Source organism: Trachinotus anak, unplaced genomic scaffold, assembly GCF_046630095.1.
Source record: "Trachinotus anak isolate AG129_WGS33_773 ecotype Australia unplaced genomic scaffold, CSIRO_AGI_Tana_v1 ptg000004l, whole genome shotgun sequence".
Taxonomy (NCBI): Eukaryota; Metazoa; Chordata; class Actinopteri; order Carangiformes; family Carangidae; genus Trachinotus; species Trachinotus anak.
This window is the reverse complement of record NW_027273855.1, coordinates 23032828-23060741: the sequence shown is the minus strand read 5'-3', so window position 1 is coordinate 23060741 and position 27914 is coordinate 23032828. Positions and strand designations below refer to the sequence as shown.

The 27914-nt window shown below is 45.2% G+C and overlaps 1 protein-coding gene across 1 annotated transcript in view; it reads right to left on the bottom strand.

The window, feature by feature from the left end:
* Positions 1–21015, bottom strand: part of itga5 (integrin, alpha 5 (fibronectin receptor, alpha polypeptide)) — a 32066-nt gene extending 11051 nt beyond the window's left edge. The window contains exons 1-18 of the mRNA XM_071477202.1: positions 20570–21015; positions 11762–11892; positions 7542–7642; positions 6874–6997; positions 6658–6719; positions 6521–6566; positions 6288–6413; positions 6149–6193; positions 5872–5915; positions 5577–5633; positions 4934–4986; positions 4537–4745; positions 3851–4042; positions 3717–3762; positions 3451–3564; positions 2067–2122; positions 1481–1638; positions 1143–1280 (exon numbers count right to left, since the gene is read on the bottom strand). Coding sequence (XP_071333303.1) covers positions 1143–1280; positions 1481–1638; positions 2067–2122; positions 3451–3564; positions 3717–3762; positions 3851–4042; positions 4537–4745; positions 4934–4986; positions 5577–5633; positions 5872–5915; positions 6149–6193; positions 6288–6413; positions 6521–6566; positions 6658–6719; positions 6874–6997; positions 7542–7642; positions 11762–11892; positions 20570–20778 — 1911 coding nt within the window. The 5' untranslated portion in view covers positions 20779–21015. The remainder of the gene's footprint in view (positions 1–1142; positions 1281–1480; positions 1639–2066; positions 2123–3450; positions 3565–3716; positions 3763–3850; positions 4043–4536; positions 4746–4933; positions 4987–5576; positions 5634–5871; positions 5916–6148; positions 6194–6287; positions 6414–6520; positions 6567–6657; positions 6720–6873; positions 6998–7541; positions 7643–11761; positions 11893–20569) is intronic.
* Between the last annotated feature and the right edge of the window lie 6899 nt (positions 21016–27914).

Below are 27914 nucleotides of genomic sequence, written 5' to 3'. Positions count from 1 at the left end.
GTTACATGGCCGGCCACATATTCTCAAAGCATATGTGCAAATCAATAGGGCATCATGTGTCTGATCAAGGCCAAGGCTGCGGTCTAACAGTCAGCCCTCACTGTTTATGCACTGTTACGTTCACACAGTCTAAAGAAAGATTAATGAAATATGTTGGCAGCCTGACACTAACTCCCACTCCTATTATATATACACACATACACACATACACACACACACACACACACGCACACACACACACACACACACACACACACACACACACACACACACACACACACACACACACACACAACAGATCAAGTTTGCCCTCTTTGGGTGTTTGGTAAAAAGGGGCTTTTTCAGGTTTAAGGTTGATATTTTAGCTCAGGCTCATCTCAAGGTCTTGGTTCAGCAAAAGACCACATCTGTTAGAGGCCCAACAGCTTTGATATCGAGGGAGGACATCAATGACAGGGTTGAGTCCTGATCCAAGAGGAAAAAGACAGAAACAGACCAGGACAGAGGAAAAAAAAAACGGAGAAAGAGAGGGAGATAAAGCTACACAGATTGCCGTTCCCCAAGCACTCTAAGCCGATGGCTGTTGCTGAACTCACATATGGTGCACGCTGTGCCACAGCTGAAAGGATGCCCACATGTTGAGCCAGCTCCACTCACTGCCAAAGGAAAACGGGCTAAATGCCGGAAGATTTCGACCAGATGGGCAAATATCCCGGCTGTGCCCCGCCCTGAAATATCTACCAGCCTTGTGTGTCTGCAACTCTGGAACAGCTCACCTATGTTACCATTACACAGCCAAGCTGGCTGAGACAGGGGAACGCTCCACTGTACATATGCCTCACATTTTCATTTTGAAAACAGCTTTCCAGACACTCTGGACGTCTGCCCAGCAGAGCAGTTTAGAATTTACATTAGAAAAAAAACAGACTCGCTTTTTCATCAGGAAGAGGAGAAGAGTGGGTGAGTAGCTGGCCAGTGATATGAAGAATGATTACCGAATGTGGAGGATATTCTTATCATCTAGTCTAAGCAATCAAAGAACCACATGTACATTATGAGGTAACACCGCTTCACCACATATTGATGTGAATCACACCAGGGTTGGTTAACTGTTGTGGACAGCAGACCCAGGATCTATGTACCTTCTGTTCAATGACGTTGGTGGTCTGATAGTTGAGGATGGGCCGCAGGCCGTGGGAGTCGGCTGCAGCTTTTGGATCCAAGCTGAAGTTCAAGGCCACATAAATGGAGGAGAGTTTATCCCTGAAGTCCTTCTCTTCCTGCAGTCAAACACACACATACCAGGGTTTTCACTGAGATGCAATTTGCACAAAAAAGTCAGAATCTGTTGTGCAAAAATAACCATAGCTGCTGATTTATTTATTATTTTAAATTTTCATCAGGTTTTTTTTATTATGACTGCTATAAAGGCTCAGTCACATGATGTATAATGACATCATTATTGGAAGGAAAGGTATACCCTTAGGTAGATCTTTGTGTGGTTGCACACACGCTCCCCATGGCGAACCCTCACACTCCTCTGGAACAAGGGCAGCTGGGAATCCAAGAACAGAGCCCTCTTCACTGCCCCTTTCTGCTTGTGCTTGTGACTATCAAGCTGCACCTCCACCTGGAAATCTGGAACACATAACGCACACACAAATAGGCATTCATGGCATGATGAATGATCTCGACTCGTGTAATGACAGCTTTAAAAAAAAAAAAAAAAAGACCTCTATAAATACTCTGAATCACACACAATGTAGTCAATGTAACTCCAACATAATGGCACAGGGAACCTTTCTGTATAGAGTAATTAGAGATAATAAATCAGGGTTGATAGGGAACGGGACTGAGCACAGAAGAGGTTTGATCATTAAAGGTGGATCACAGAGGATATTTGGCGTGCTGAACTCCCTTTTTTGTCAAAAGAAAATCCAAAACACTTCCTTACCTGCCAAAACACTTTAACCTACAGGCAGTTATGGATTTAAAACATTACCGGTGGTTGCTATTTGATCGTTTCCTTGCTTGTAGTAAAGTGCAAGTGTGGAAAATTGGCTCACCTAGGATGCCTGGAAGGTGCTTGCCATCAGCAGATATGCAGAAACTCAGGTTGACACTGTTTTGGACAGAAGGGACGAGGACATGATGAGGGAAGCATATTCATTTATGGCAGAGATTCAGTATAAATACGCTGTACGCACAAGACACCTCACTTGCCCTCACTTGTTCCTTCGTTTCTCTCATGCTCCACTTTTCTCGTGTCAGCTCCTTACATGGCTCACATTACAGGGCATGGGGTGTAATGGGAATACAATGAATACTATGAAGAAAATGCCAATAGCTTGGAGACATACTGGCATCTGACTGCCGCTGCCAGCCAGGCTGATAAATCAGTGCCTCTCCATTTCCAACACCCCCAACCCCACCCAACACACACGCACACAAAGAAATAGCAGAGTTAAGAAGGGTGAAATTGGGCACCGACTCGGGTTTCAATGCTGACCAGTCAATGGCTGTCTATATAAGCCTGTAGCTGTCTCCCATGACATCAGCTGCACAACGCTGTCCAAAAGTCAGCCATCCCAAAACCCTGAGTCCTTTTTACTACTAAACCCACGCAAGACCCACTGGAAGACATGAGAGAGCAAAAGCAGCAGGAGTGTGTTGGAAAAAGAAAAAACACAGGAAAAGGAAGAGACGTGAAAAATGAGACAGACACAGAGAATACAAGGAGTCCTTTCGAGTAGTAGTAATAACTTCATGTGTCCGCCTGTTTCTGCACGGCTGTGTGCGCACACTCACGGAGTCTACGTGTCCTGATGTTTCCCAGCTGTGTTCCACCACCAAACAATATCTCATTCAAAGCAACTGCAAAACCCTCCCAGCCCCTCCCCCCCATTATCCCCTCTGCTCTCCTTTCACCCCCACCAAAAAGTCCTCATCACCAGGCAACGTAGCATAATCAAGACACATGTGTATACAAGAGTTTCCTTTATGGATCAGGACCTGGAAGGGAGGAAAGGGGGGGCAGGGGGGCAGCAGCAGACACATGAGCACAGTGTCAACCATGTTGAGCAGCAAGCACCCGTCGTCTGTTTCCTCTCCAGTTTTCTGGAACCGAACACTGTGCACATTTGGAGGAAGCCAAAAACGGCTCACAATGCTGCTATTCAGCATGTTGTTTCTCTGCTCTCAACAGAAAGAGTGTGATATGAAGACATTTTGAAAATAGGTCAGATAAGAACAGTACTGAGTACAAATTAATACCCTGACTGCTTGCTGATGCAAAGGTCGCTGCTTATCAGAACTTCCTGCCAAGATAGAAATGTTTATGTATGGGGGAAATGGGGAAGCCCATCTTTTTGCACTTGGGTCAAACGAATACCAACAAAGCAGCAGTGAAGCAGTGTCACAGGAAACCGGGTGGCGGTACTGGGCACTCACCAGGAAACGGGAATGCTGGTGTTTCCAGTGGTGACTATGCAGTTCTTCTCTTCAGGGTTGATCATGGTGGGGTAAATTGTCAGAGAGGCACTGGTGTTAACTATTGGACGGGACCTGTGGGCAAGGAAAAGGATGTGGATTGAAGCCTCAGTCGGCAAAGAGTACAAAGCATCCTGATTTTCTCAGCAAGAAAGCAATTTTCTACAATGTTCCTACTATTCCTTTAAACAAATAGACTGAATGAGTACATATTCAAAATGACATACCTATAGAGAACTGCTTTATTAACACCAAAGGCACCAACAATGAGATCTGAGGAAACAAAGGAAGAGAATTAGAAAGTGTACCAAAAACGGTTAAAATATTATGATGGTCTTGACATACTTCTAGCCACACTCACCTGGGTATCCGTTCATGTCCAGGTCCTTAGCACCTCTGAGGGCAAATCCAAAGCTGGCAGGAATAGTCCCAGCAGCCCACTGGCCGGTGATCACCTGAGACGGCTTCTCCCTGAGTCCCTCTGAGTACCCATTATAGATGTAGACCAGTCCCTGCCGCTCCTCCCCTCCAAACGGACAGCTGATTGCCACGTCTGCCAAAGAGCGAAAGGTCAGGAAATGATTAGATATTTTTAATTCATGAAATTGATTTAAATTATGTCTTGAATGTTAAGAGATTTAGTGAGATATGTTTGGCAGACTGTGGAAAAATAATAACAGTTTTATCTGGCAAAATAAGGTTAAACTGAAGCCACAAAGAGTAACATAGGAAATAGCTCTTATTGTATTATAATGCTGACCACTTCCTTTCAGTAAAAAAAAAAAAGGTTTGTCTATAGGATAGTTATCCCAACACCCGAAAAAGTCACATTAATCATACTGGAATGAAATGTCTTTGTCTTTGTTTCCTACTTCATTATTTAATTTGCACTGTTAAGAACGTTAATTTTATGAATGTCAAGCAATGGGAGGATTTCTAGCTACAGTTTTTTAAATATATCTAAAGTTTTACATTCATGCAGTTAAGAGGTGGAAGTTAATGCATCATGATGCTAACTAGATTTATTTCTATAATCCCCATGTTTACCATTGAAACCATCCTGGTTCAGATCTCCGAGTGGTGCAATGGTGCTGCCAAATCTCCCAAACGCCTCAGTGCCTGTGAGGTGAGGTAGGTGTAGCTCCAGGTTCAGGGGGCCACGCTGTAGGTAAACATAGACCCGGCCCATCTCCTCCAGGCGGCCATCGGAGTCACGGACCATGAACATGGGAGCTCCCACCAGCAGGTCAGCCATCCTGCACACAAGAAAGGAAGATCACACAGAAATTCATTTAAGCTCAGACACATTGACGCCTGAGGATCCAGCTGTAATGAGTTGTTGGTAGCATCCAATCTAGATTGTGTCAGCTAATTGTTTAGGAAGAAAGACAGACAGTGGAAGACAGGGGGGGTGAGAAAAACAGACCCAACAGGGAACACTCACCCGTCACTGTTGATGTCGGTCGTCGCCACTGCGTAGCCAAAATATGATCCCATCTGTAAACAAAAGTGTTTCCATGACTTTAATCTCATTGTCAAATGGCATTAACATCATAAAGATTGTACAACACAGTCATGCTACTGCAATCTTCAGACTTGCTTTCTGCATTAGTAGAATAAAAGGAAGCTTGAAGGAAACATGAAGGCTTGATGGCTTTTACAGGTTAGGCCCAGATGGGTGCTGTGTCTGTTCCAGCTGTCTCATTTTCTGAATTGTCTGTCATGAACCTCACTGTAAAAAGCACGGACATTGTAGGAGCAGTGCGAATTGCCAGAGTGTAAACACGTTCACTTATGATCTTATTTATTCAGCTGAGTCAATCATTGCTGTTTCAACAAGCCCGGTGCTTTTCTACTTCCAGGCCCATTTGCAGAAATTGCCACTGCACTTTTCCCTCAATAACTGAGCTTTACAGCAAACCACGAAAGAGACCAAAATCTATTGAAGAGAATTGCACAAAGGAAATTATTTTTTGCTTACACTCACTCAACAAATTAAGAGCTCTCACGAGGAGCTGAGCAGTGAAAATGCAGGGGAGGCGGAGCATGAAGGACATTTCTGCGGGGGGGGGGGTTCTTGGACTCACCTGCTCACCAGTGTAGTTAATCATGGTCTTCAGATCTGTACCATTCAGAATAGACACCTGCAGAACAGCAGCAACATATGGTGAGCGTCTTTTTATAGGCTCTAATATAAGCACAGTGTCTCGTATGGAATTCACTACAAAAATAATCCCCACTGTGATGATATCACGAAGGCTGTTTTTTTAAATTATTTTATTTCATTTTCCTGTATCAGACCCAAGTCTAAAGCCACGATATCTCATTCTAAAAAGGACCGAAATGAAAGCCAAAGTAAGAGTGATGATTAAGCTTTCTTACCGAACCATAAAGCATGAGTCCTTTCGGGACACCAGCCACAAAATCTAATAGGAGCACAGAGAGACGAAGCATAAAGATTTAGGAGGGAAAATACACAGGTCAAGCTCAGCAGGAGGACAAGAGAATTCCAGTATTGATGACTGGTTCCTGACTTCAGTTCCTGTTCACTTCAGTTGTAATATTTGCATTGCTATGTAACTGCCCTTGTGTTTTTTACTTTCCATATGTCTCACCTAACATGGGCCATGTGGGTACATAACCTGTTTTATAGACTTACCTTCTACCTGATCACCACTGAAATCCCCAACAGCAACGGAGTAGCCTGGAGAAGCACAAGAGTACACACATCATCCTCAGCTTGCATGGCCAACAAATGAAGGTATGTGTTAATGTGCATTTTAGTCAGCCTCTCTTACCTTGGTAGCTGTCATCATGTTCGGCCTGGACCTGCTTGGTCTGGATCTGGCCTTCCACAGACTGCATGAAATAGCCTGGGTAGTACGCTTTGATGATGTCCTCCTTAGCTGCAGAGATCACCTGACCTAAAGTACGACCAAAAAGAGAAATGGTGTTGACGATCAACTTGACAGGACATTTTGAAGCTTGGGCTTCCTGATTTTCTCATGGTTGGTTGGTATGTCCTACATACCTTGCCAGAAGTAGCTGCCCGGCCCTCCCAGTACCACTTTACCATCCTGAAAGATGAACCAAGCAAATCACTACACTGGACAAAGAGAAGATTATCACAGATGATCTGTTGTTTGCTGATAAGAACATAGTTTTTACCGCTGTGAAGTCGGCGCTGAATCCTCCCTGACAGTATCCTTGTCCCCCCGCCTCACTGATCTCTGAAACACAAGAATGAATGTATGTATGTGATCCAGAACCAGATCTTCTGCTTTCAAGACATTACACTGCATCAGCAAATAAAATTCAGCTACAATCATAATTTTCATTCATCCGTGAGGAAAAATAGATCAGTGTGAGAGAGGTGATGGTTACCTGTGCGGCATGGAGCGTACTCCACAAATTTGGTGAAATTACGGACTGAGAGGTAGCAGGTTCCTGTAGCGTCAGAGTGGGGGACGTCTTTTTCAGTCCGCCAAGAGTAGAGAGGGGCGCAGGCCTGGGGTACAGAGAGGAGGTGGAGAAAGATGGGGATTGGCGGGGAGGAAAGAAGGGGTGGGAGGAGATGGTGGTGATGAATGGGATGAGCTTTAACATGGGAGATGTTTTTTCAGTTGCAACAACACCCTGGTGAACTCAGGAGGACACCCAGGCTGAGGTCAGTGGTACATCTGGAGCAGGGTAACCACGTAACTCAACCCAGGTCACAACCCATACTATCAGACCAAACAACAGGCGGCTCAACTTTGATGCTACTTGGGGGGTGGGCACATAACATTTCTTTATGGTGAGTCGAGACTGGAGGTGAAAATTGGACCTCAATGACAACAACCTAATGCACAGTAATGTGAGAGACAAATTTCTGAAAAGGAACATACACTTTCCCCCATGACGTCAGAGTGAGACATCTCTTCAAGAGAACGTCTCTCACAGCCATGTGGCCAGGCTTCAATGAAAGTCCTGATCATCACGGTGGAGCAAAACTGAAACTTTAGGCCTTCCCTTCCCAACCCCCTCAGTCATTTCTGAAAAGGTCGCCTTACCAGAATTGTGTCACCATGGGAACGCACGGTGGCGCCGAACCATTGGTGGGACTTGAAATCAACCTGGTGTTTCGTGTCATTGAGTGAAACAGTGCGATCCCCTGGGAAAGAAAACACAAGAAAAGGACACTGAGTGATAGGACTGTGATATAACATGCTCTCTGCCTCCCCCCTCCCTCCCAAACCCTTGGAAACATCTGGACAATTGGCAGAAAGCAGGCTCTGAGACTCCAGTTAGATGATCTCTCATGCAAAGATGATCAGAGTGAGAATTTGAAAAGATGATATTTGCCACACATTGAGGAGAAAGTAGTTCTCTTAGCTTGCCTGGGCTTGGGCTGGCCCAGCTTAACCTCGCTGACCTTTTACTCTGTTTGACCACCTGGCCACTAACACTGATCTCCCTCATCAACACTTTGACAGCAGCAGGTGACATGACAGATGGTCTGGGAGTCAGGTTTAAAGACAACTTTATTGGAAGACAGATATTACGTATGTGCTGCAGTGGAGATTGAAATCCAAACAAATTGATTTGGCAAGGAAGTCACGTGACCGCTGCGTACATAGCTGGCATTTCAGTGTAAGAGCTGACATCTATAAGGGGAGTGCAAATGTGAGGTGAGGAGCCACTCCTCCCTCACTTTTCACAGTCCCTAGACTCATTTCCCCACTAGACTTCATGAAACCACAGGCGTGTTGCTAAAGAGCAGGCCAGCATCTCTCAGAAAGTGAGGAAGAGATCATGACCTACATGAATGTGAGGAAAGCAGGCCGTGTGTCAGGCCTCCGTATCCATGCCTCTCCACGCCCCTGGTCTTTCTTCCAAGCCAACTAGGCAGCCTGGAGCTGGGGGTGAAGGCCCCGCTCCGTGCCTTTGTGGAAACAGCGAAGGGGCTGGGGTCCAAGGAAAACATACACACTCTGGCCCGGGCTTCCTCATAGCAACCTCCCCAGTAATCTCTGTTTAGGCACACACTTCTCCCTCTCTTCCTCTGTTTTCATTTTCAATATTATCTCCATATTCCTATTCATTTTTCTTACACTATCACGCCCATGTCTACAACCCTCTTTCTCCTTTTCTTTCAGGGAGCGCCGCCTCCCCTCCCCCAAGATGGTAAGCAGAGAGATTATAGTTTTTTAATAACCCAAGTGTATTTCTGCTTAATCTCCATATCTGGGCTTTCCTGCTGGAGTTATTCATCGTGGTCCAACAGCAGCCAGCCCTGCCCCCAGTGTGTGTTAATAGTTCAGAAGTCCATGTGTGAAAAGAAGTGCTTTAGCCATACAGGCAATAACATGACCAGCACTTCAAGCGGCTCCTTATAAGCTTGTTACATTAACTAATCTGCCTTAGCAGCATGCTACGTCTTCGTAAGGCATACACCTTCTTAATATTTTCCTAACTCAGGGGTCTTTGTTTGGGTAAGGCCAATGCAAAGCCACCAGGGGAAGGTGGAGGGTGAACACTGACTGTGTTGGTTTGAGTCATGTTACCAAGGCAGCAAAGTCCTCTGGTGATTTATACTGCACTATGATCAGTTATCTCACCGCATAAAAGAGAAGAGGTGGATAAAAATAACCGTCTAAAGAAGCTAAGCTAAGGTCTCACGTGACAGCATTAGTTCTAGCATTAGCTCGGTGCCACTATAAGAGGTGATGAAAAGTTGTGTTTGTTGTCTGAGGGGCGTCTGAAGGCAGCCAGCTGGAGTCACGTGAAACGCTCTCTGATGAAAACAGAGGAGGGGAGACCCAGAGTCGGGCCACAGCTACGTGTCATCTGACCGAAGTCCCTCATGGGAGGCCGGTTAGCGCCGTGTGCTGATGTGATGCGGTGCCTGGCCCAGTTTCCCGTGGGACCGGCAGAGGAGTGTGGGGGTCTGGAGTGCATCCATAGCCTTAACTCTCGCCTTTGAACTGTGTGTGCGAGGATGGCCATTAGTGGGGGTTAGAACCTCTCGTTGTGAGTGAGTGTGTGTGTGTGTGTGTGTGTGTATTTTTGTGTGTGTCAGTGTGGTAGAAGACAAATGGCCAAATTCACTCATCACATCAGCTGCCCCTGTGGGAGTACAGACAGCAGGAGAACAGAGGGGGGACAGAACGGAGGAACAGGGCTCTGGTTTCTCCCTCTTTCCTCCTTCCCCTCTCTCCCTCTGGCCCTCTCACCCTCCCTCCCCTTCCTCCCATCCTGTATGTGCCCCACTCACACCCTCCCTACTGCCCTCACAACCCTCTCCCCCTCCTCTCCGATCCATAGACAGGCTCTTATCTCAATGGAAGAGGAAGTAGATGGGAGGGGGCCTCTGGCCACTTTGACCCAATTAGTTAGGCTAATTAAGAGGGTCTGTAGCCCGTGGGTCAGAGCTCAAACACACCAAGAGACAGCAAGACCTATGACACCACTTCGTTCTAGGAATATATACTAAGTCCCAACACTTGAGTACAGGATAAAAAAATAATGTGGACGTACTCCTTCACTCAGGCATTCATAGTGGAAAAAGTTTTCTAAAAAGAAAAAAAAAAAATCAAAACTGCCAGCATCATCACCGAATGTCTTTTTTTTATTGCTCTAACATTTACTATCAGGATTGGCAAATAAAACAGTCATAGCATTAAATGTCATCCATGTAACAGCTGTTTGGCACAGGCACATTTGCATGCAGATGTCCATGTATTGAGTGTTTGTGTCTCCACTTCACTGCGGCTCTGCCATGATCCAGATGTCGGAACCGGCTCTGGCACTCTAATCAGCTCCTTCAAAGTAAGTTCCTTAGAAAAAAAAACCGAAGGACGCTCTCTGACAACCCAGGGGACTAACCTTCACCATGAGGCCTCGCCGCTTGCACATGACATCACTCCCTGTGGACTCCAGCCAGTACCCAGGGATGCACAACACATTTTTTATGTCGTGAGGAAAATGGTGGAAAACTAGCAGAGAGATACCAAGCAGGAGGCTAGAGAAACTCTCCATATTATGGACAGTAAATTAAGTTGAGCTCACAATACTAAGCTTTGATTTCTCCACAGTAACTGTCCCTCTACATGTGTGATTCATCCTGTTTGTGTGCATGTGTGTGTTTTTACTTAAAAGCTAGTCACTACACAGTCTTCCTCACTTTGCCGTGGCTCCATTGTTCTATACAGACTGACGGATGCTCTGTGAACACACTGACATATGAATCCACTCATTAGTCAACCTCACGCACTTCCTCCTGTTCTCCTAAACTACCTCACCTAAATCTGACTCACCTTTAGTCATTTTGTCCAGACCAGCCGTGCTGTCTCACCTGTCATACAAACAGGACATTTCTTTGTCTGACCTATTTGTTTATTGGTTGCTTATCTCACTACAGCTCCCGGGGGCAAGGCAACACAAACACGACCTGGAGGAAGGAAAGAGTATCCTTCAAAAAAAAAACAAAAAACTCTTCAACACCCCATTATCCTTTTCATCCCCGAACAGAGGACACAAACAGGAAGAAAGGATCATCTCGAGTCCAGGAGCCAGCGTAGCCAACAACAGTTCAGTGGAGTGGAACGGTGACGCCTGATCCAGGCCTGCTGCTGACAACAGGAGCAGAGAGGAAATGCTCCGATGGCTTCAAGAGAGCACAGAGCAGCAACAACACTCAGACATTTTAAGAGTTTGAACATCGTCTTCAGTTTCTCATCCTCTCAAGCAAGCAGTTAATAAGACTGTATCAGGGCTGTTTGACTGCACATTTAATCATAACGAAAGCTTTTGTTTGGCAACAGTATAGATGAATACAATATTCGTTGGCAGCTGGATTAAAAAGCCCCAGATGTTGGATTCTCCTAACACTACATTACATTACATTACAGATGCTTTTTTAAAGTTTTTTTTTGGGGGGGTGGGGGGCATTTTTCACTTTTACTGTGATAGATGCAGTGAAAGAGAGACAGCAAAGTCAGGGAGAGAGAGGGGATGACGTGCAGCACAAGCATTCAGGTCGGACTCAAACTCAGGCCGCTGCAGTTGGGAATAAGCCTTTATGGTACGCCCTCTACCAGGTGAGCTACCAGGGCGCCCCTCGCAGACTTACAAGTGAAGGACAACACTTAAAGCTTAAGTGCAGCAGGAGACCTTGGTGTGAGCACTAAGTGCCATGTCTATTCAGCAAGTGCAAAGAGAGCGGGTAAAGGAGTGCACCAGAAGTGCACCGCATGGATGCACAATTTGTCTGGGTGTACATAAGGCTTACCTTCAGTATCAAACTCAATGGTGTGACAATCTGATTGGCTGAGGCTCCATGGGCAGTAGAATACAGATCCTCCCTGTGTGACGTTTACCTGCCTCGTGTCGGCCTTGGGAGCTCCAATCACCACACTCACGCTGCGAAGACAGACACACAACATGCTGTAAATCAAATGTTACAAGTTCACCAAATCCAAGTCTCTTTATTAAACCATTGCTAAGGTTTCTAGCGCCCAACCTGGCCTCAATTAAAAATTGCATTCCAGACCTCCCACTTGACAGCTTTAAACATGATGCGGTGTGCACATTTTACCGCATTATAGCACGCTGTATTCTGACTCAGAAGAGAAACATTTTAACAGGCTGCAGCACCGTTTTACATAATCTCTTAGAATCAGGAGAAGCTGCTTCTATGACATGTGTGCATGTGATGTTCACAGACGCACTCATTCCACTTGTGTGCGGTGGAGAAACTCTCACACTGTCACACATGCAGCCCTTTGGGGCACATTCAATAGGAAAACAAGAAAGCAGACAGGCTAAGTGGAGTCACACTCTTGTTTCTACAGCTGCCACACTTAAACATCCATGTCCTTGGAGCTACACTGTACTGCTGCAGGAAGGGAGGCCAAGCACTTCACCAGACATAGAAAGAATCAGCGAGGTTACAGGTGCGTCCAAGACTGCAGACATGTTTGATGTACGTCAGAGATGAAAGGGAAGAAGAGAAGGCAGAGAGTGGTGAGACATTAAAAATAGGAAACCAAGATTTGGGCATGGTTAAGTTGGCAAAGTAGATAATGTGTCTTAAGTGGATGATTTAGCCATTACCTCATTCTGGACCCACTTGACCTGACAAGACACAGTGGCTGGCATTGATGTGGGTAAAGGAGGAATGGGACCATTATGACCAGACAGTGTCTAGGGGGCTTCAAAACAGGAAGAGCACACCCTTTCCTGCCCCAGATCTTCCAATAGTGCATGAAAGTTTACATTTTGGCTAAACTTAGCATCCTGCCCCCAGGGGTGACAACTCAGCAGGGTCCAGAGGAAGACGAAGAGCCAGCATGAGTCAAACAGCAGTTAAACCGTGCAATATTCCAAGGCCCTGCAAGCCATGATAATTAATCCCACTGAACCTATTTATTACCTCGGATGACAAAACATTACGAGATGTCTCATGGAAAAAATCTAACAGAAGTAGGCCAGGGCGTGATGGTGGTCAGTGCAAAGCTTTCACATTATTTCATTTGAAAACTGTGGGAGAACAAAGGGAAGGCCACAGAGCAGGAGGTAGGAGTTTAGTATTACACCGTTACTGTGGCCGCAGTGCCTCAAAAGAGATACAGTACCATGCCAATTCCAAATGTGGAGCAGAAACGTAACAGTTTGTGTTGGAAGAGAGAAAAAGAAACAAACCAGCCTGACTTGGAAAGCAAGGAACAGTGTCCCCCCTTTTTATTTCTGACCACATGTGCAGACGCAGGAGTATCCCAGCAGAGCAGTAGAGCTCCACCTGTACAATAATCTAAATCACAGAGAGGCTTCCTGATACGGGAACTTCGCATGATACGGTGCTCAACAACAAGTCAGCACGCACCATCACCTTCAGGCCCTGCAAATATATCATATAAATAATATTAATAATAAATATATCATCAAAAATCATTTTAATACGTTTCAGGCGACCTTTCCTGTGCAATAAGTCTGAAAAATGTCCTGATGCGTCTATAGCGAAAAGCAGATTATTTAGAAATAATCTGAGGGCGAGCATATGCCTGCAATAAGCGACACTACTGCAGGACCATGAACATGACAACACGGAAATTGGAAGCCACAGCATCTTTTGTTGAATCAGATCTGAACAGAGTCCAGCCATCATTGGCCGTGGCAGCTTTTCAAAAGGAAAAAATAAATAAATGCAGGAAATAACAAAACAAGCAGATCATGCTTTAATCAGCAAGTTGGCAGCCGAAGCAACTTTTCACTACCTTACCCAGATACACGCAGATGTGCAGACACACAATCACACACAAGCACAGATTGATAGCGATCTGAAAGTGCAGAAAATGTGGGAGAATTAGCATTTAATGGGCCTCTATCTGGCGAGGATCAGTCTACTTCGAGCTGGCATCTCCCCACCCCTTCTCCTTATCTGCTAACTGTGCACTGAAAAGGTAGAGCTTTTGTATCATTAGCATTTAATGAAGCTTTAGCTGCAGTCAGCTGAGTGCTGCATAACAAATTCCTTTGTGAAAAAAAAAGTAGGGGCTCTAAGGGCGTGTATGCAAATATATGTAATTAGGAGGGGGCGAGAAAGCCTCAGTTGTTCAGCTGAAGGGCAGACAGGCTCATTGGGTTGTTTTCAAACCACAGTAAACCAAGTGAGTCTTGACAAAAGACTGTTGATAGTGGGAGTGAAAGCAGCACCATCACAGGTTTGATAGGGACCACAGCAGGCAGCAGGACAGCCACGCTGACAGATGTAGCTCAGTATGCATCTGAAAAGTCACTCCAGACTGGCTACTCTGCTCCGCTCACTGAAATGTTTTGGCTACAGGGGAATTAACCCAATCTTCACTTGGCCATTTGTCAGTTTTCACGTTGCTATGGACAAATACATTTCACAAGAGAGAGACTTGAGTAACGTCCTCACTATGGGGAATGAGAGGCATCAGCGGCTTCACCACGTCTAGAATTCGGTCGACCCAAACCAGCTGCCGTACAGCAGCCACTAATGACCTCCACTGACAATTAAGCATTAATTAAACTACAGTAAGTGATTTGGGCTGCAAGTAAGGAATGCATAAACAACAGCTTCACTGCAGCTGAGGACTGGGGTTTGTCTCATTTGAAGCTCGAGCAATCAGAGGACACCACACCATAATTACCAGACAACCACGACTTTATGTGGGGATGAGGAATTAGGGATAAAGCGCAGTGCTGCAACTTGCTGATGGGACACTATCTTGAGGAGCTATAGCTCATACAGTCTATGGTGAGGTTACAGAAGGAGGTTTTCAGAGGGCAAATTCCTCTGTTACCCCCTCCCGTTCAGTGCAAACACACCCCTAACCCCCCCGTTGCACATTTAATTGTCTTCCTTCCAGCTGCAAAAGCTGATGTCACTTGAACACTATTATAAGTGCTTTCAGCTAGAAAGAGAGGGAGGAAAAAAAATTGCATTCACATTTGTTAAGCATGCCAGTCACCATCTGCAGTCATAAACATGGTTCAATGAACAATATGGCACAGGCGCATGGGGTGGGGGGGTGGGGGGGGTGGCCTTCAACCCTCAGCAACACCCGAGTAAAACATGCACACTGGCCCATGGAGTTTACACTGAGCTATCAACACATGCTTAAACACTGAAGTGGTTCCATATCAGTAAAAGAACTCAGATGCAGTGACCTGATCTGAGCCAGAGGCAGCTCTTGACCTTCACTGCTCTCATTCCTGCAGAAGTCAAACGGAGCACACAAAAAATACAGCAAAATAGATCTCCTTCCCTTTGAGTGTGAAGGATCACGTCGGCAACAAAATTAAATGACTCCCGGATCAGTGGGAGTGGAAATATAGAGCTGGACATGTTCAACAAATTAATGAGTACTTGACGCTGCAGGATGATGTCATCCTATAGCAGCTATATTGACTTTTCAAAGCCTGCGTGGGCACTTAAAGTGAGATCAGCTGAATGACAGAAATGAGAGGTACCAGGAGTATGTGATGACTTATTCTAGACCACATGGAGCCACACGAATAGTCTCACGTCCTCTCAGAGCCAAGGCCAGACAGAAGCTGTTTGATTCCTTAAGGCTGCCATATGGACGAATGTCTACTCACACACACACACACACACCACATACACACATGTTCTCAGCGCCGCTGTCCAGGAGCCTGAAGATGATGAGAGTAGCAGTGCCTGCTGGGATGGCGTGTGCTGACTACAGAGAGTCTACTGTGCTGAGATGAAGCCACATCTTTTTGCAAGCGGTCAGATGGTACTGTGTGGAGCGAGCCGCGTCCTTTATAACAATTTATAGACGTCCCCACATGCCAGGCTGAACTTGAGAAGGAGCCACTGAGATGTGAACCGGCACCAGCCAGCGTTGATCAGATAAACAGTCCAGGCTGTTAAGGATCTGATCTCACTAGGACCACAAGATCATTTCCTCAGCATCTTCAAAAGGATAAGAGTGTTGGGCAACAGGTGGCCTGCAAATTACAAGTGCCGTGAGCCTTGTTCGCCAAAATATGTTGCTTATTGTCACACGGGAATAATGCGTGGATATCCGAAGGCGATTCAAAACTATGGCTGAGACTCGCTGATTTTACGCCACGCCGCAGCTGGGGTTGGGACGTACTAGTCTGGTAACTGAATTAGCAAGTTGACACCAAGCTGATTTTGAAATTATTGTTTTTACTTTCAAACCTTTCAGCAAGGAACAATCATTGTGTAACAGCACTCTACAGTCCTTGTGGGTGTTTTCCCGCACAGATAATGTGTGAGAACCAGCAGCTGTTTTGTGAAAACCACCAACTACAAAAAGCCTTTCACAAGTGGCAAGTGAAATAAAATGTAAACATCCTCCTACTGCTGCTGCAAAATATCAAAATGACCCATGCACTCTCTCATACCAAACTGCAGCCCACCACCACCACCACCACCCCTCCTCCCCCTTTCACACTCCAACTGTCCTAAAATCCTCCTGCAGGGAGTTTAACTGCTGGTGGTTCACACCTCTCCACAATGCCCACGTCAGGGGGTCCGGTCCTCTCACCTCAGGATAGGGAGGCTGTTGTATTAAAGTTGGTGACGGGGGGTTGAAGCAGCTGCTGAAACACTTTGTCTGTGCACCCAGACCCCCCAGCCACACCCACACACGCATGCATACAAACACACACATTCATGGACAGTAATGGCCAGAGGTTACGTCTTATTTCCATCTCAAATATGAGAACTGATGCTAATTTGAATTTCAGCCAGATGAATTTCTTAGTGCACCAGCGGACAATGGCGTCATTTGCTTATTGCTATATAAAGGATAGCTTTTATCAAGTTACTAGAGATGTGAGTCATTTCATGACCTGGGGTTAAAAGAAACCAGACCTGCTGGCAGTCAAGAGATTAAATCTAGCAAAGTATGAGTCAGGACGACCCTGACCAACAGCCAACTCCATCCCAAAGCAGACGTGAAGTCCTGGGGGCATTCCCAACTCAATACTGCAGTCGTGACGGCAGGGTCCACAGGCCCTTTAAACACATCGTCACCATCCACACTGACATCTTTTTCCAGTGAAACACACACAGGCTCATTATTCAAAACCCCCTTCCACCAACAGACCAGTAAAAGCTTCGACAGGCACTTTATGATTGAGACAGACTGCAGGGTAGCCATGCTAAGTATATCCTGACCTTTACAGCAACAGATATTAATGTTCCCAACCTACTGGCCTGATTATCATGAGTGCATACGAAGTTTGACAATAGAAAATTAAAGAAGCCTTTTCACAAGTCCAATAAATAAAGAAAGCATTGAGTCATACTAAAAAGCTCCTCCAATGGAAAACAGTCAACAATTTCTGCCGTTAGACAAAGGGCCCCATTGTCTGCAGGCAACTACAAGAACCTGGATGAAGAAAAGCTTGGCAGCCCGAATATACAAGCTGCACTCCTGCAGCTCAGACACTTAGTGGTTTGATTTAGAAACAGGTCCCTCGAAAAGGACACCGCTGAAAACAATAACAGAAATGAGACTGATCTTATATGGAGAGGGACCTTGGTGTAGACACAGAGAAAACACTGCTGCGTTAGTGGCCAAAGGAGACCCCAGTCCAATGTCAATATTAGTTCAACTCTAACCCTGTTTGAGAGGAGAGTGACCTACACGGACCGGCTGACCTCGGCATGTGCTCGTCATGGCCAAACCATCCGTGAGCTAATTCGCATCACCGACATGTCACTCAAACACATGCATGGACTGGAATATATTACTTTCTCCACCACAGGGTCCTCCGTTACTTCACACTGATATAGCTTTTTACTGACGTGGAATCATAAAGCTCCAAAAGGGGTTTGAAGAATTTCCTCAAAAGTCCAACAGAGGAGCTTTCCAACATCTTCCGTCACTCTCTCTGCCTTCACTTTTGGACAGGCATCAGAAGCTGTTTCATCCTTTCACACACTCCAGGCCAGGTCTGTTATTATTTACAGCCCCTGACCTTTGACCCTTTCTATCTAGGTATGGTCCACTCCCTTATCCCTGCTTGGCACTGGAGAAAGTCAAAGCAGAGTCAGTTACTGTTGTTTGATTAGAAACTGCTTGAGGAGAGTGTCAGTCCTCAGAAGTCCTCCCCGCGATGCAGAGGAGGGCATGCGTGGTGACTGACATACAGGCAGTTCAAACTGTGAGGAGTTCATCTTCTCTCAACGTGGAATAACATACACACCCATGAGGGGACCGTATATCCTCCTGCCCTTCCTGTGTGCATCTGAGGAGAGCCGTCACACAGTTCACAGACACTATCCTCAGGCGTTCTTCCATGGTGGGCTGTTTGCCAGCGTCCAAACTTAATTTTATTATGCCGAAGGGCATGACAGACCCTCATATATAAACTCGTTGTCAGGGATGAGCGTCCATGCAGGAGAAAGTAAGTCTTTGTGTTTGTGGGGCTGACAGGGGCATTTATGGGAGGAAGAAGTATTGTCTTCGCTTGTCTCTGCTCCTACATCTGCCATCACTCTTGTTTCACTAACGCACCACAGCAGTCTGACCAGTGATGTACTAAACTTTTTGTAAAAACAGCAATAATTTCACTTATGAGGTCGGAGCCAGGCTCACAGCAGCTCATCCTGACAGGAATAAACTCCCGGTGCATCCCTCAAATGACCTCACCACCCGGGATTCCAGCTACTCCCCCACTCCCTGGGTCTCCAAAGCGTGGGCGATGATGGTGCGATGGCAAAACCAACAGATAACAGAAACTCATTTCACGACTCGACTGATATGTTTTGATGTGTCGACTTCTAAGAAAGACTGTGGATGAAAAGTGGCACGTACATGTGGTTTGCAGATAAAGCGATGAATCATGGTCTTAAATCTGCTCGCTCATACTTTGTTTGGTTTGACATTTGACTTCTGAATACATATCATCCACAGGGAAATTACAGGGCACTGGGCTGTAGGAAGCTACACTTAAACATTATTCTTACCCTGCACACAAAAACCTTTGTCTCATCTCCTTCTGCGCAAGTGTAGAAAAGTTCAGATTAAGTCATCAGTAAGATGACGTCTACTGTCTCATACTTAATGGAATGAGGAGATGGTCGGGAGAGGGGCTAGACAGTGGGGTGGGGAGGGGTGGGGAGGGGGGTCGAGGGGATAGATGAATTAAAAACCCTGGAGAATGACATCAGTGGGGTCCACGCATATAAGCCTCACATACTAAATCATACCACTCTCCTGCAGCCCCTTCTTCTCAGGCAGAGAAATGAACAGCAAGAGCAGCAGGCTTTTAAAGAGTCAGTGGGGGCCAGGGGAAGAGGGGGGAAATCTCCCCATGTCTGAGTGTCTGACGGCCAGGGAAGCGGGGAAGAGAAACAGGGGGAACTAGAGCTGCTGCTGCTGCTGCTGCTGGCGGCCCACTCGGCACAAAGCCCTTCCTCAAATCCCAGCATGTTGGCTGCTTCAACGGTGGGCCGAGACACCTTTGGTGCTCCGCAGACAGGAAGTCTGATCATGTCTGAGTGAAAACCTTGACTGCGGCTACATGACCTTTTGTTAATGATTATTACAATTACAGGGTTGGGTTGGGTCCACAGCTCACCAAAACCTACTGAATGCATAGCAGCACAAAATGCAAATCTTTCAAATTAACCCATGCCTTGCTTTTTCTCCCAGTCCCAGTTCATACAAAGACCACATGCTCCAGTCTGGATGCGCCACAGTATTATTTTCTCCTCAGACTACTAGGGTATTAGACCTGACCACAGGCATGTCATGCTTGAGTTTAAGTCCAACAAATGACTGATAGCAAAATCTCTTAAGGAGGAATGCTTGAGACAGTGGTAGCCTGCTGGGTGTCACAGAGATCACATCCCCACAGAGCCAGGAAGCATCAAAATCAATCATTTCACCCAAATAAGATGTGATTGCTAACGGCTGCAGTTAACAGGCTTTTTCCCTGGCGTTTCAAAGCGAGGGGAGATTAAGAGGTCAGAATTAAATGTCATTTTGTGAGGGGCAATGAGATTAGGGTTTGAGGGCGATTCCAAAAGGTTCAGTTATTTCTCTGGATTCATCCTTTTTTTTATGATGAAACCGCCACTCTTTTATATTGCCATTATCCGGGCTGTAAGAGTCATTTAGAACATAAATGCAATTTCCTGAACATATTCAATTACAGTGAGTTGTATGCAAGCTGAGGGTGTGTGCGCTGTGCGTAAAGAATGTGTCCAGGAGGCACAGTATGTAGGCTACTCGGAACCCCGATTTAATATCAGAGACAAAAGACCATCCCACAAATGTATTGTGTTCTTTTCCTATTGGAAACTTGCTCTGTTACTTTAACAGGGGAGTTGTAAATGTTCTGAAGTCTGGCAAAAAACAAAAGCTCCGACACAGACCAATGGAAAGTTTGCACGCTGCGCGCAACATATTTGTGTACAACTGGGCATCGTGAAGTGCCCAGAGGAAAATAATACACAAATGTCTTAGACCTTTACTGGAGCTTCCTTCTGAAACCCCCTGACTCTATGTTTTACTTTAAAACATTTGTTATGCCACTTTATTATTTCTGTGTCAAAGATTCTCACCTGGCGGAATCAGCCAAATAAAAGTCAACAGCATATCCGAAGTAGCTCCCTTTAGGTCCGCTGTAAACAGTTGGATTCTCCACGTCCAAGTTGAACGCCTCGCAGACAGGCCGAGAAAAGGAGAGTAACAGCCCGATGGTACAAAGAACTGAGCGGGCGACGGGGGCCACCATCCTCGGCGTCTTTACGCAAAACCGTTCCAATCCCATTTTTTTTTTTTAAGAATAAATTAATCCGCTAAAGTTTGTTCTCAATGGTGAAAATGTCCCAGTTTCCGCGCTTTCGAGTCAGCAGATCAAGCCTGAAAAACAGTGGCGGAATATGGCTAAAACTGCATCCCTGTAACTCTAACCGGCCAGTATCTCATTAGTGCTCCGTCAGCTCCTCTCAGCGTCCTCACTCCTCTCTCCGCTTCTCTCTCTCCGCTTCTCCCGAGGCCCACGCCTTCTCTGCTCACCTAATCATGATACATGAAGCAGGGAGTTCCCACACCCGTGACAAAGTTTGGAAGAGGAGGAGCCTGTGATTCCCTTGAAAAAAAAAAATTAGCAGAGGGCTCTTCTCATCCACTGACCTGTCTGGGAGTATATCTTTACCAATGCGGTGAAGATATGGTCACTTTTGCACCTTTGAGTCATACACTTTCTTATCAGGAACACTAAGATTATTAACCAGAGGAACAATCCAAAATTCTCCTTTTATCTCAGTTATCTTGACCTTTTTGAGACTGAAGGTGGTGTCAGAGGAGGCAGCCCGCTGGGTGATGGGAAGGTCAATGAAACTTCACATTTCCAACCAATACATGCTTGGCTATTTAGATGCCATTGCTGTCCTTGACATGATAATCTTGTGGATCTTTATCTCTTGAGGTTTTCACAGATTAGTCAGGAATTTAGACTGTTCAGAAGCACTGTTTATGTGTCCTTTGTGAGCATTAAAGGTCCCATATCATATAAGGTGACATTTCTTCCATGTCTTTTTTGATTATAAAGTAGGTCTAGATTCTATATTGATACTGTGAAGTATATGAGCACTCAGTCCTCGGGGAAATGCACACAGCCTGTATTCAGAAACAGAGCCTTAAGACGAGCCGTCAGGACTTCCGTAACTTTGTGATGTCACAACAAAGCAGTCACCACTCTCAGCCATGCCCCAAGCCCCACCCACCCAAACCCACCTTCCAGCATCGCAGGATTTGGCCTTTTGAGTGTTTGCCTGAAATCTGTTGTACTTTTATTCGATCACTCAGAAAACTGTCAGCCAATCAGAAGAGAGATTCAGAGTCTCTCTCTTCTGATTGGCTCACCAACCTGTTGGTACTAGAGCTCAAGAGAGAAGCCCGAGAGTGGAGATGTAAAACTACATTGAGAGGATTTTTGGTACTTAAAACTACAAATACATCATCTTATGATTATCATAACTTCAAATAAAACACAGAAAAAGTGTAAAACATGGGACCTTTAATAGCTTTCACCCCAGGTTTTCAATAATTATAAGGTAGATCTGTGTACAGTCTTGTTTTGCTAAAACCAGGAATATAAACTGCCACCGCTGCACTGGTCAAATAAACTTCCCAAGTGACTTATTTGTATAACGCCACAGTAATTATACCTTCATCACACACCCTTGGAACTAAATGTGTGATCCATATGTATTTCTATCTAATTACAGTGTCGATCTGATTCGGGCATACGTTGTCCCCTGGTGCTCTTGGAGGGGGTGTGGGAAGATTTCGTATTCCTGCCTCTGAGTCACATGAGAGCGAGGAAAGTGGTTAGGCTGCGAAAAGCAACTACTCACTGAAATGAGACCTTTAATAAACCAATCCAGGCCGGCTGGAATTAGTGACTGTTGGTTTAGCTGATTCACTTGAAGCCTCAGGGATTGAACACAGGGGCCAAATTTGGCTGTGTCGCAGTAGCAACATGAACTCTCTGTCAAGTGCTGCTCGTATTTATAACTGGACTGAAGCTCCCCGACACAGAGAGCGAGGTCTGACTGTAGAGTGATGGGAGTAGTCCAGAGTGACTGGGGAGGGGGCAGTTCACAGCTGTTGAGGGCACTTGATGGTTCAAAGCCCTAATCCTGCAGGGGTCTCATTCTGTTTTTAGGTCCTCAGGATGAGATCGTAGATGAATGAGAGCCAGAGTTCAAGGCATGGTTGACAGAAAGACAGATATTATGTAGCCCTCAGAATGATTTGGTGTCCAAACTTTCCCACTGAAGTCATGATTTGGTTTTCAGAATGAATATCATTCGCAAACTGTGTAATGGAAAAATGTGAATGGGAATCTGTCACAAACATACTGATGAATCAGATGCTGGGCATGTCAGCTCATGTCACTTTAATTTTTGTTTTTGGATAGTCTGAAAATTTTAAGTCATAGTCACCTTCATATAGTCCAGTGACCTCATAAATGAGGTCAGTCAGAGGGCAAGCAAATACTCTGTAAATAGATAATCGTCATATCAGCTCTTAGTCACTGTCTCCTCTGCCGTCTGCCTAATTGCGCAGCACAGCTCTTATGTTATCGAGCCGCCCACAGTTATCTATCTGACCTCTCAAAGGATCAGGATTTGCCAGGAGGCAGGAGAAATAGTTCTTTCAAGTGTTTTGTCTCTTCTTTCTCATCACACACGTCTGTATGTGTGTCGTTCCAGTAGCAACTTAACCTACAATCCAGTGTGTACAAGTGTGTTCCGTTAAGCATATTTTGTGTGTGAAGCCGGAGCCTGGCCTGCTGGCTAACTGAACAGTATTTTCCATCTCGCTCCTACTGTGATTTCCGTTGAAAAAGGGGGTGTGGTTTTATTCCAATGCTTCTGCTTTGACATCATCACTCAGCCGCTATGGCAACAGATCTGAAGTGCAGCAAAACACTTATAGAACATTTCACAGAACTCTACACAGCCGGCCAGCTATTTTAAATATAGAGCTGACACACTGGCACTTCTGCAAAGCTAGGCATATATAAATATGTGTATGTACATGCATGCAAGGACACACACATATATGTGCACAAACACATACACTGACCTTCTTCCTCTTTGGTGACTGAGCACATGTTTTCCAATATAGTGGGACATATTATTAATAGCGCTACCAGATTTTAGACATGCATATGTTTAAAAAGTTGTATAGAGCCTTTTAGGGTTCCAGAGGTAACTGCGTGAAGTCTGATAAATTGCCTTAAGTGACGCCACTTGAGTCGGTGCTGACTACAGGTTTGAAAATGGAAAAAAAATCTCAGGATGTAGAGTTAGAAAGATTTTACCTTACTAGAAATCTATAGCCTGCTCCTCAACTCCGCTTGAAGCTAACAGCTGGAGGCTAATGAGCTGCTACTGGCATAATACACGCAAATCTCTAAACCAAACATTTATGTCAGTTAGGTTGCATTGTGGGTAATGTAGGTGCCAGATTTTGACAAGAAAGAAGAATGTGTGATATTAAAAAGGTGCTATCTTTGGTTCTGCTGCACTAATTTTGACCCTTTTCTTTTTTTTTTTACTGTCCATCAGTGTTGTAGGAGTGCAATGCTAAATCAGTGCAGCACTCAAACTTTAAAATCAAGGTAGCTTGACTCTACTCAGAAATCAATCACTAAATCTATTTGCCACTTTCAAATGATCTTTAATCCCCGAGGCACCAGCCTGCACCCCTCCCTCATCTCATTTCTCTTTGGAGCACAAACAGTGGGCTGACACTGATGGGCGCTCCATGGGGGCAGGGTGGGGAGACACACTGATGGCTGCCATTAGGCAACTGTTAGCCTTTTAAGTCGCAGAATAAACACTGTTTTACCACTCGGGAACAGACAGCAAATAAAGGCCACAACAGGCAACTCGATAGGTTTGTACACACACAAGTCCCAACAATCAGGTGGATTTAACTTCTGTTTGTTCCTTGAAGCAGTTTGCCGTTTCCTTTCACATGTATTGGATTTGTTATTCATTTAGCTGTGGATAAAAAGTCTTGTTGAGCAAGGAAATTGGGGCCAACGATGGAAAATGTGGGGATATAGTGTTGTGAAAAAAAAGGTCAGCTCTATATGTCTTATAGAAGAATGGGCTTCTGTAGTTTAGATTCAAACCTCCTCTTGATCTAAATCCTAAGCCTGAACCTGTCTTGAAATGCCTTTCAAACACAGAGAACAAACTTTCCTTCCTTCCTCCCTCTCTTCCCCTCTCTGTCTCTCCTCAACTGTAGAAACGCAGTGATACACATCTTACAGACAGGAAATTCCTCCAATGTAAAAGCCAGCCTGGGCTTCCTGTTCCACCAGGTTCCTAGTCTTTGTGTTTCTGTTGCGCTCACACACAAACACACACCGTACATACATACATGCACACTCCCCTTTGCTTTCCCACCTCTGTTTTCTGCAACATTCCCCATGTACAAGGAGGAAGGGTTGTGAGGTGTTGCTGATTGCTCCAGCCAGTCTGAGACATTGCACACTGGATGACAGATTTGTCATGAGCGGTGGAAGTCCTGAGCTGGCCCGTGTTGCTGAGTGGACTGTCCATTGTTTTCAACACAAGCTCTTAGCAACGTAGTGGCTGAGTGAATCATATGATTGTTTTAGAAGGAGAAATCATCCCTGAGACTCCTTACAAGGCAAAGATCACCCGCCCTTCTCCATTATGGTTTCCTCTTGTGAGCTCTTACTGTCAATCCAAACAAATTGAGACAACGTGTGTGGGGAGCAAGATGATCTAAACAGTGTCCATTGTTTAGTTGCCTTGTTAAAACAGCCACAAAACGCCTGAAAACAAGCAGTTGTGTTTTTATGCACAGCTGCTAATCAGTCTGAGGGAGCAGGGCAGTAAAGCAGCAGTATGTGAGCTGCTGGGGAGGTGGGTGGGTGGGTGGGGGGGCAACCCCACCACTAGCTCCATCACCCTCATTCTACAGTCCATAACACACACAAGTGTCCCAAAACAGCAACTGTAACCTGCCTGCACATACAGCCAGCGCTGCGCTTCATGCAGTGTTTAGTCTCAGGCCTACCTCACTGATTTTGTTTGCTTAGAAACACAACATTTTAAGAGGCGGCATAAAATGCTTGACATCATTTAATGGGAGGTCACCGAGGCAGTGGCCAGGCTGATGAAGCAAGACAAGATGTAAGCACTCGGCTATGAAATGTGGGACAAGGTGGGCTTATGAGAAAATCCTCTTAATTACCATTAAAAAAAGCCAGCGAAACACTCTGTGTCGGACCAGGCAGTACTTACAAGTTATCAGGATGAAAGAACAACAAATAAACTAAAGGTCAAAACCCTTTTCATTGTGAAAACTTGCAAACTGGAATGTTTGAGTTGAACGATGACATTGAGAAAGACGTGTGCACAGCCAGTCGTCCAGTTTTGCATTCAGGTCCCGTGTTCAGGGTGTCATGTTTTATTTGGATGGCCTATTTGTCTCCCAGAGTAATGGTGCGCCCCCTGACCCCCCTCCTGTGTTATGCTATTGGGGCGGGTGCGTGCTGCGGGGCCGCCGCAAGGCCTTGGAGAGAAGGAATGCGGCTGTAAAATGTGAGTATCTGGGGGTACAGCAGGAGAGGGCAGTGAATCAGTGCGATCACTGGCCTCGGGTTATTGTTTCACACACACAACACACACGCACAACCATTCACACATTCCCTCCAATTTGCTGCTGTTGCTTTCCCACACCCACTCCTCTTGGCCAAACATGTTTGACACAATGTATATAAAAACAGACACACCCGGCTTCCCATGGCAAGAACAAACTGCACTTAAAGTGAAAATAGATAATTAACTAAGAATACCGTGTCTCCTTATATTCATAGACATGAGCGTAAACATTTTCTTTTTCATTTTTACAGCCGGATGTTATTGTTGCAAAAATGGCGCGGCCAGGATTCAGCCACTGCTGTTTTAAGCACATATATATTTGTAATAGAAGTTTTGATTAAAGGGGGGGCATCACTCTTTAATAAGGACTTTAGCTTCACCACTTGTGTTGTGACTTCAAAAATGTCACAATAATGAATTGTTGGTGGCACCAGTCGCCACAACACCATTGCAGTGACTTTCAACACTTCATCAGCTGAATGGTTGCATTTCCTCAGGAGACGCTTCCAGACAAGATTGATGGAACAACAATGATGGCTGACAGCACAAACAAAGGCTTCCCATAATGTGTCCTCTGTGCGTTTTGCACTGAGACTGGTAGGTGAGCAAGTGTTTTTGAGTGGAGTCATTTACTGTCATCATGTATCATCTACACTGCTAATATGGGTGTAACAAATAAACACAGTTTTGATAGATGCGAGTGGTTAAAGTGATGAGGTTATCTCTTCCTTCCTGTAAGCAAACTTTATCACTTTGATTTCTTTTTTTCACACAGCAATGCAGAGCAGGATCCTTTAACACAGCTTGCTCAATGCTTCCTGTTTTCTGTTTGCTTCATATATTAACAAGAGTCTGCAGCTCCTAGAGCGTCTACATGGGTTTACTTGAGTTTGCTTTTAGCTAAATGCTTACTTCAGCCAACATGCTCACAGTCACAACATTAACGTGCCTTGTTAAGCAGGTATAATGTTGGTGGGGGCTGTACACCAGATTTCATGGCAATAGCTGTTGAGATATTTCACAGAAAGTGTCGACATGTTGGTAGCACCACAGGATCAATCACAGGAGCTCCTCAGTAGTTAGGATTAATTATAGACCTATACAACATTTCATGTCAACACATCTAATAGTTGTCGAGATATTTCAGTCTGGACCAAAATGGTGAACTGAAAGACAATTAGACTGACATTGCCATCCCCTGTATTACATAAGTCTAAACTTTTAACATGTTGTGTTCTGGTAATCGTTATTATTCCCATTATCTTTCATCTGACTACTTCCTGAGGTATTGTGTGTTATGTCCTGTCCAGACTTTCCTTACCCAGGGCTGATGAACAGGGAAGTAGGGTCCTGAATTATGTGGAGGTCTCAAAAGAATGTACCATACTTCAGCTGCGTCGCCTACTGTAAACATCAAGGAACAATGTTTGGGATGGTGAGTCACAATGCCCATTAAAAAGCTACACCTATCCCCCATGACTCCCTTTAATCTGTCCTGCTCCTCCTTATAAGTCAATGTTGATATTAATGCTGTCCAGACCACCGAGGTGTTGCATGCACTTGCACAGCCTTATATAGAAGCCCACAGAGGTTTATAATCAGTGCATAAGAAGTATCAGCTGGTGTGAACCAACATGCAGAGGGCATTCTGTCATCTTGCTAATGTACAAGTCATAGTGAGGTCACATCCTAAGGTGGTCTGGTGAAGCTGTTTAGCAATAGCTAACTCCCATCCCTTATATGAATG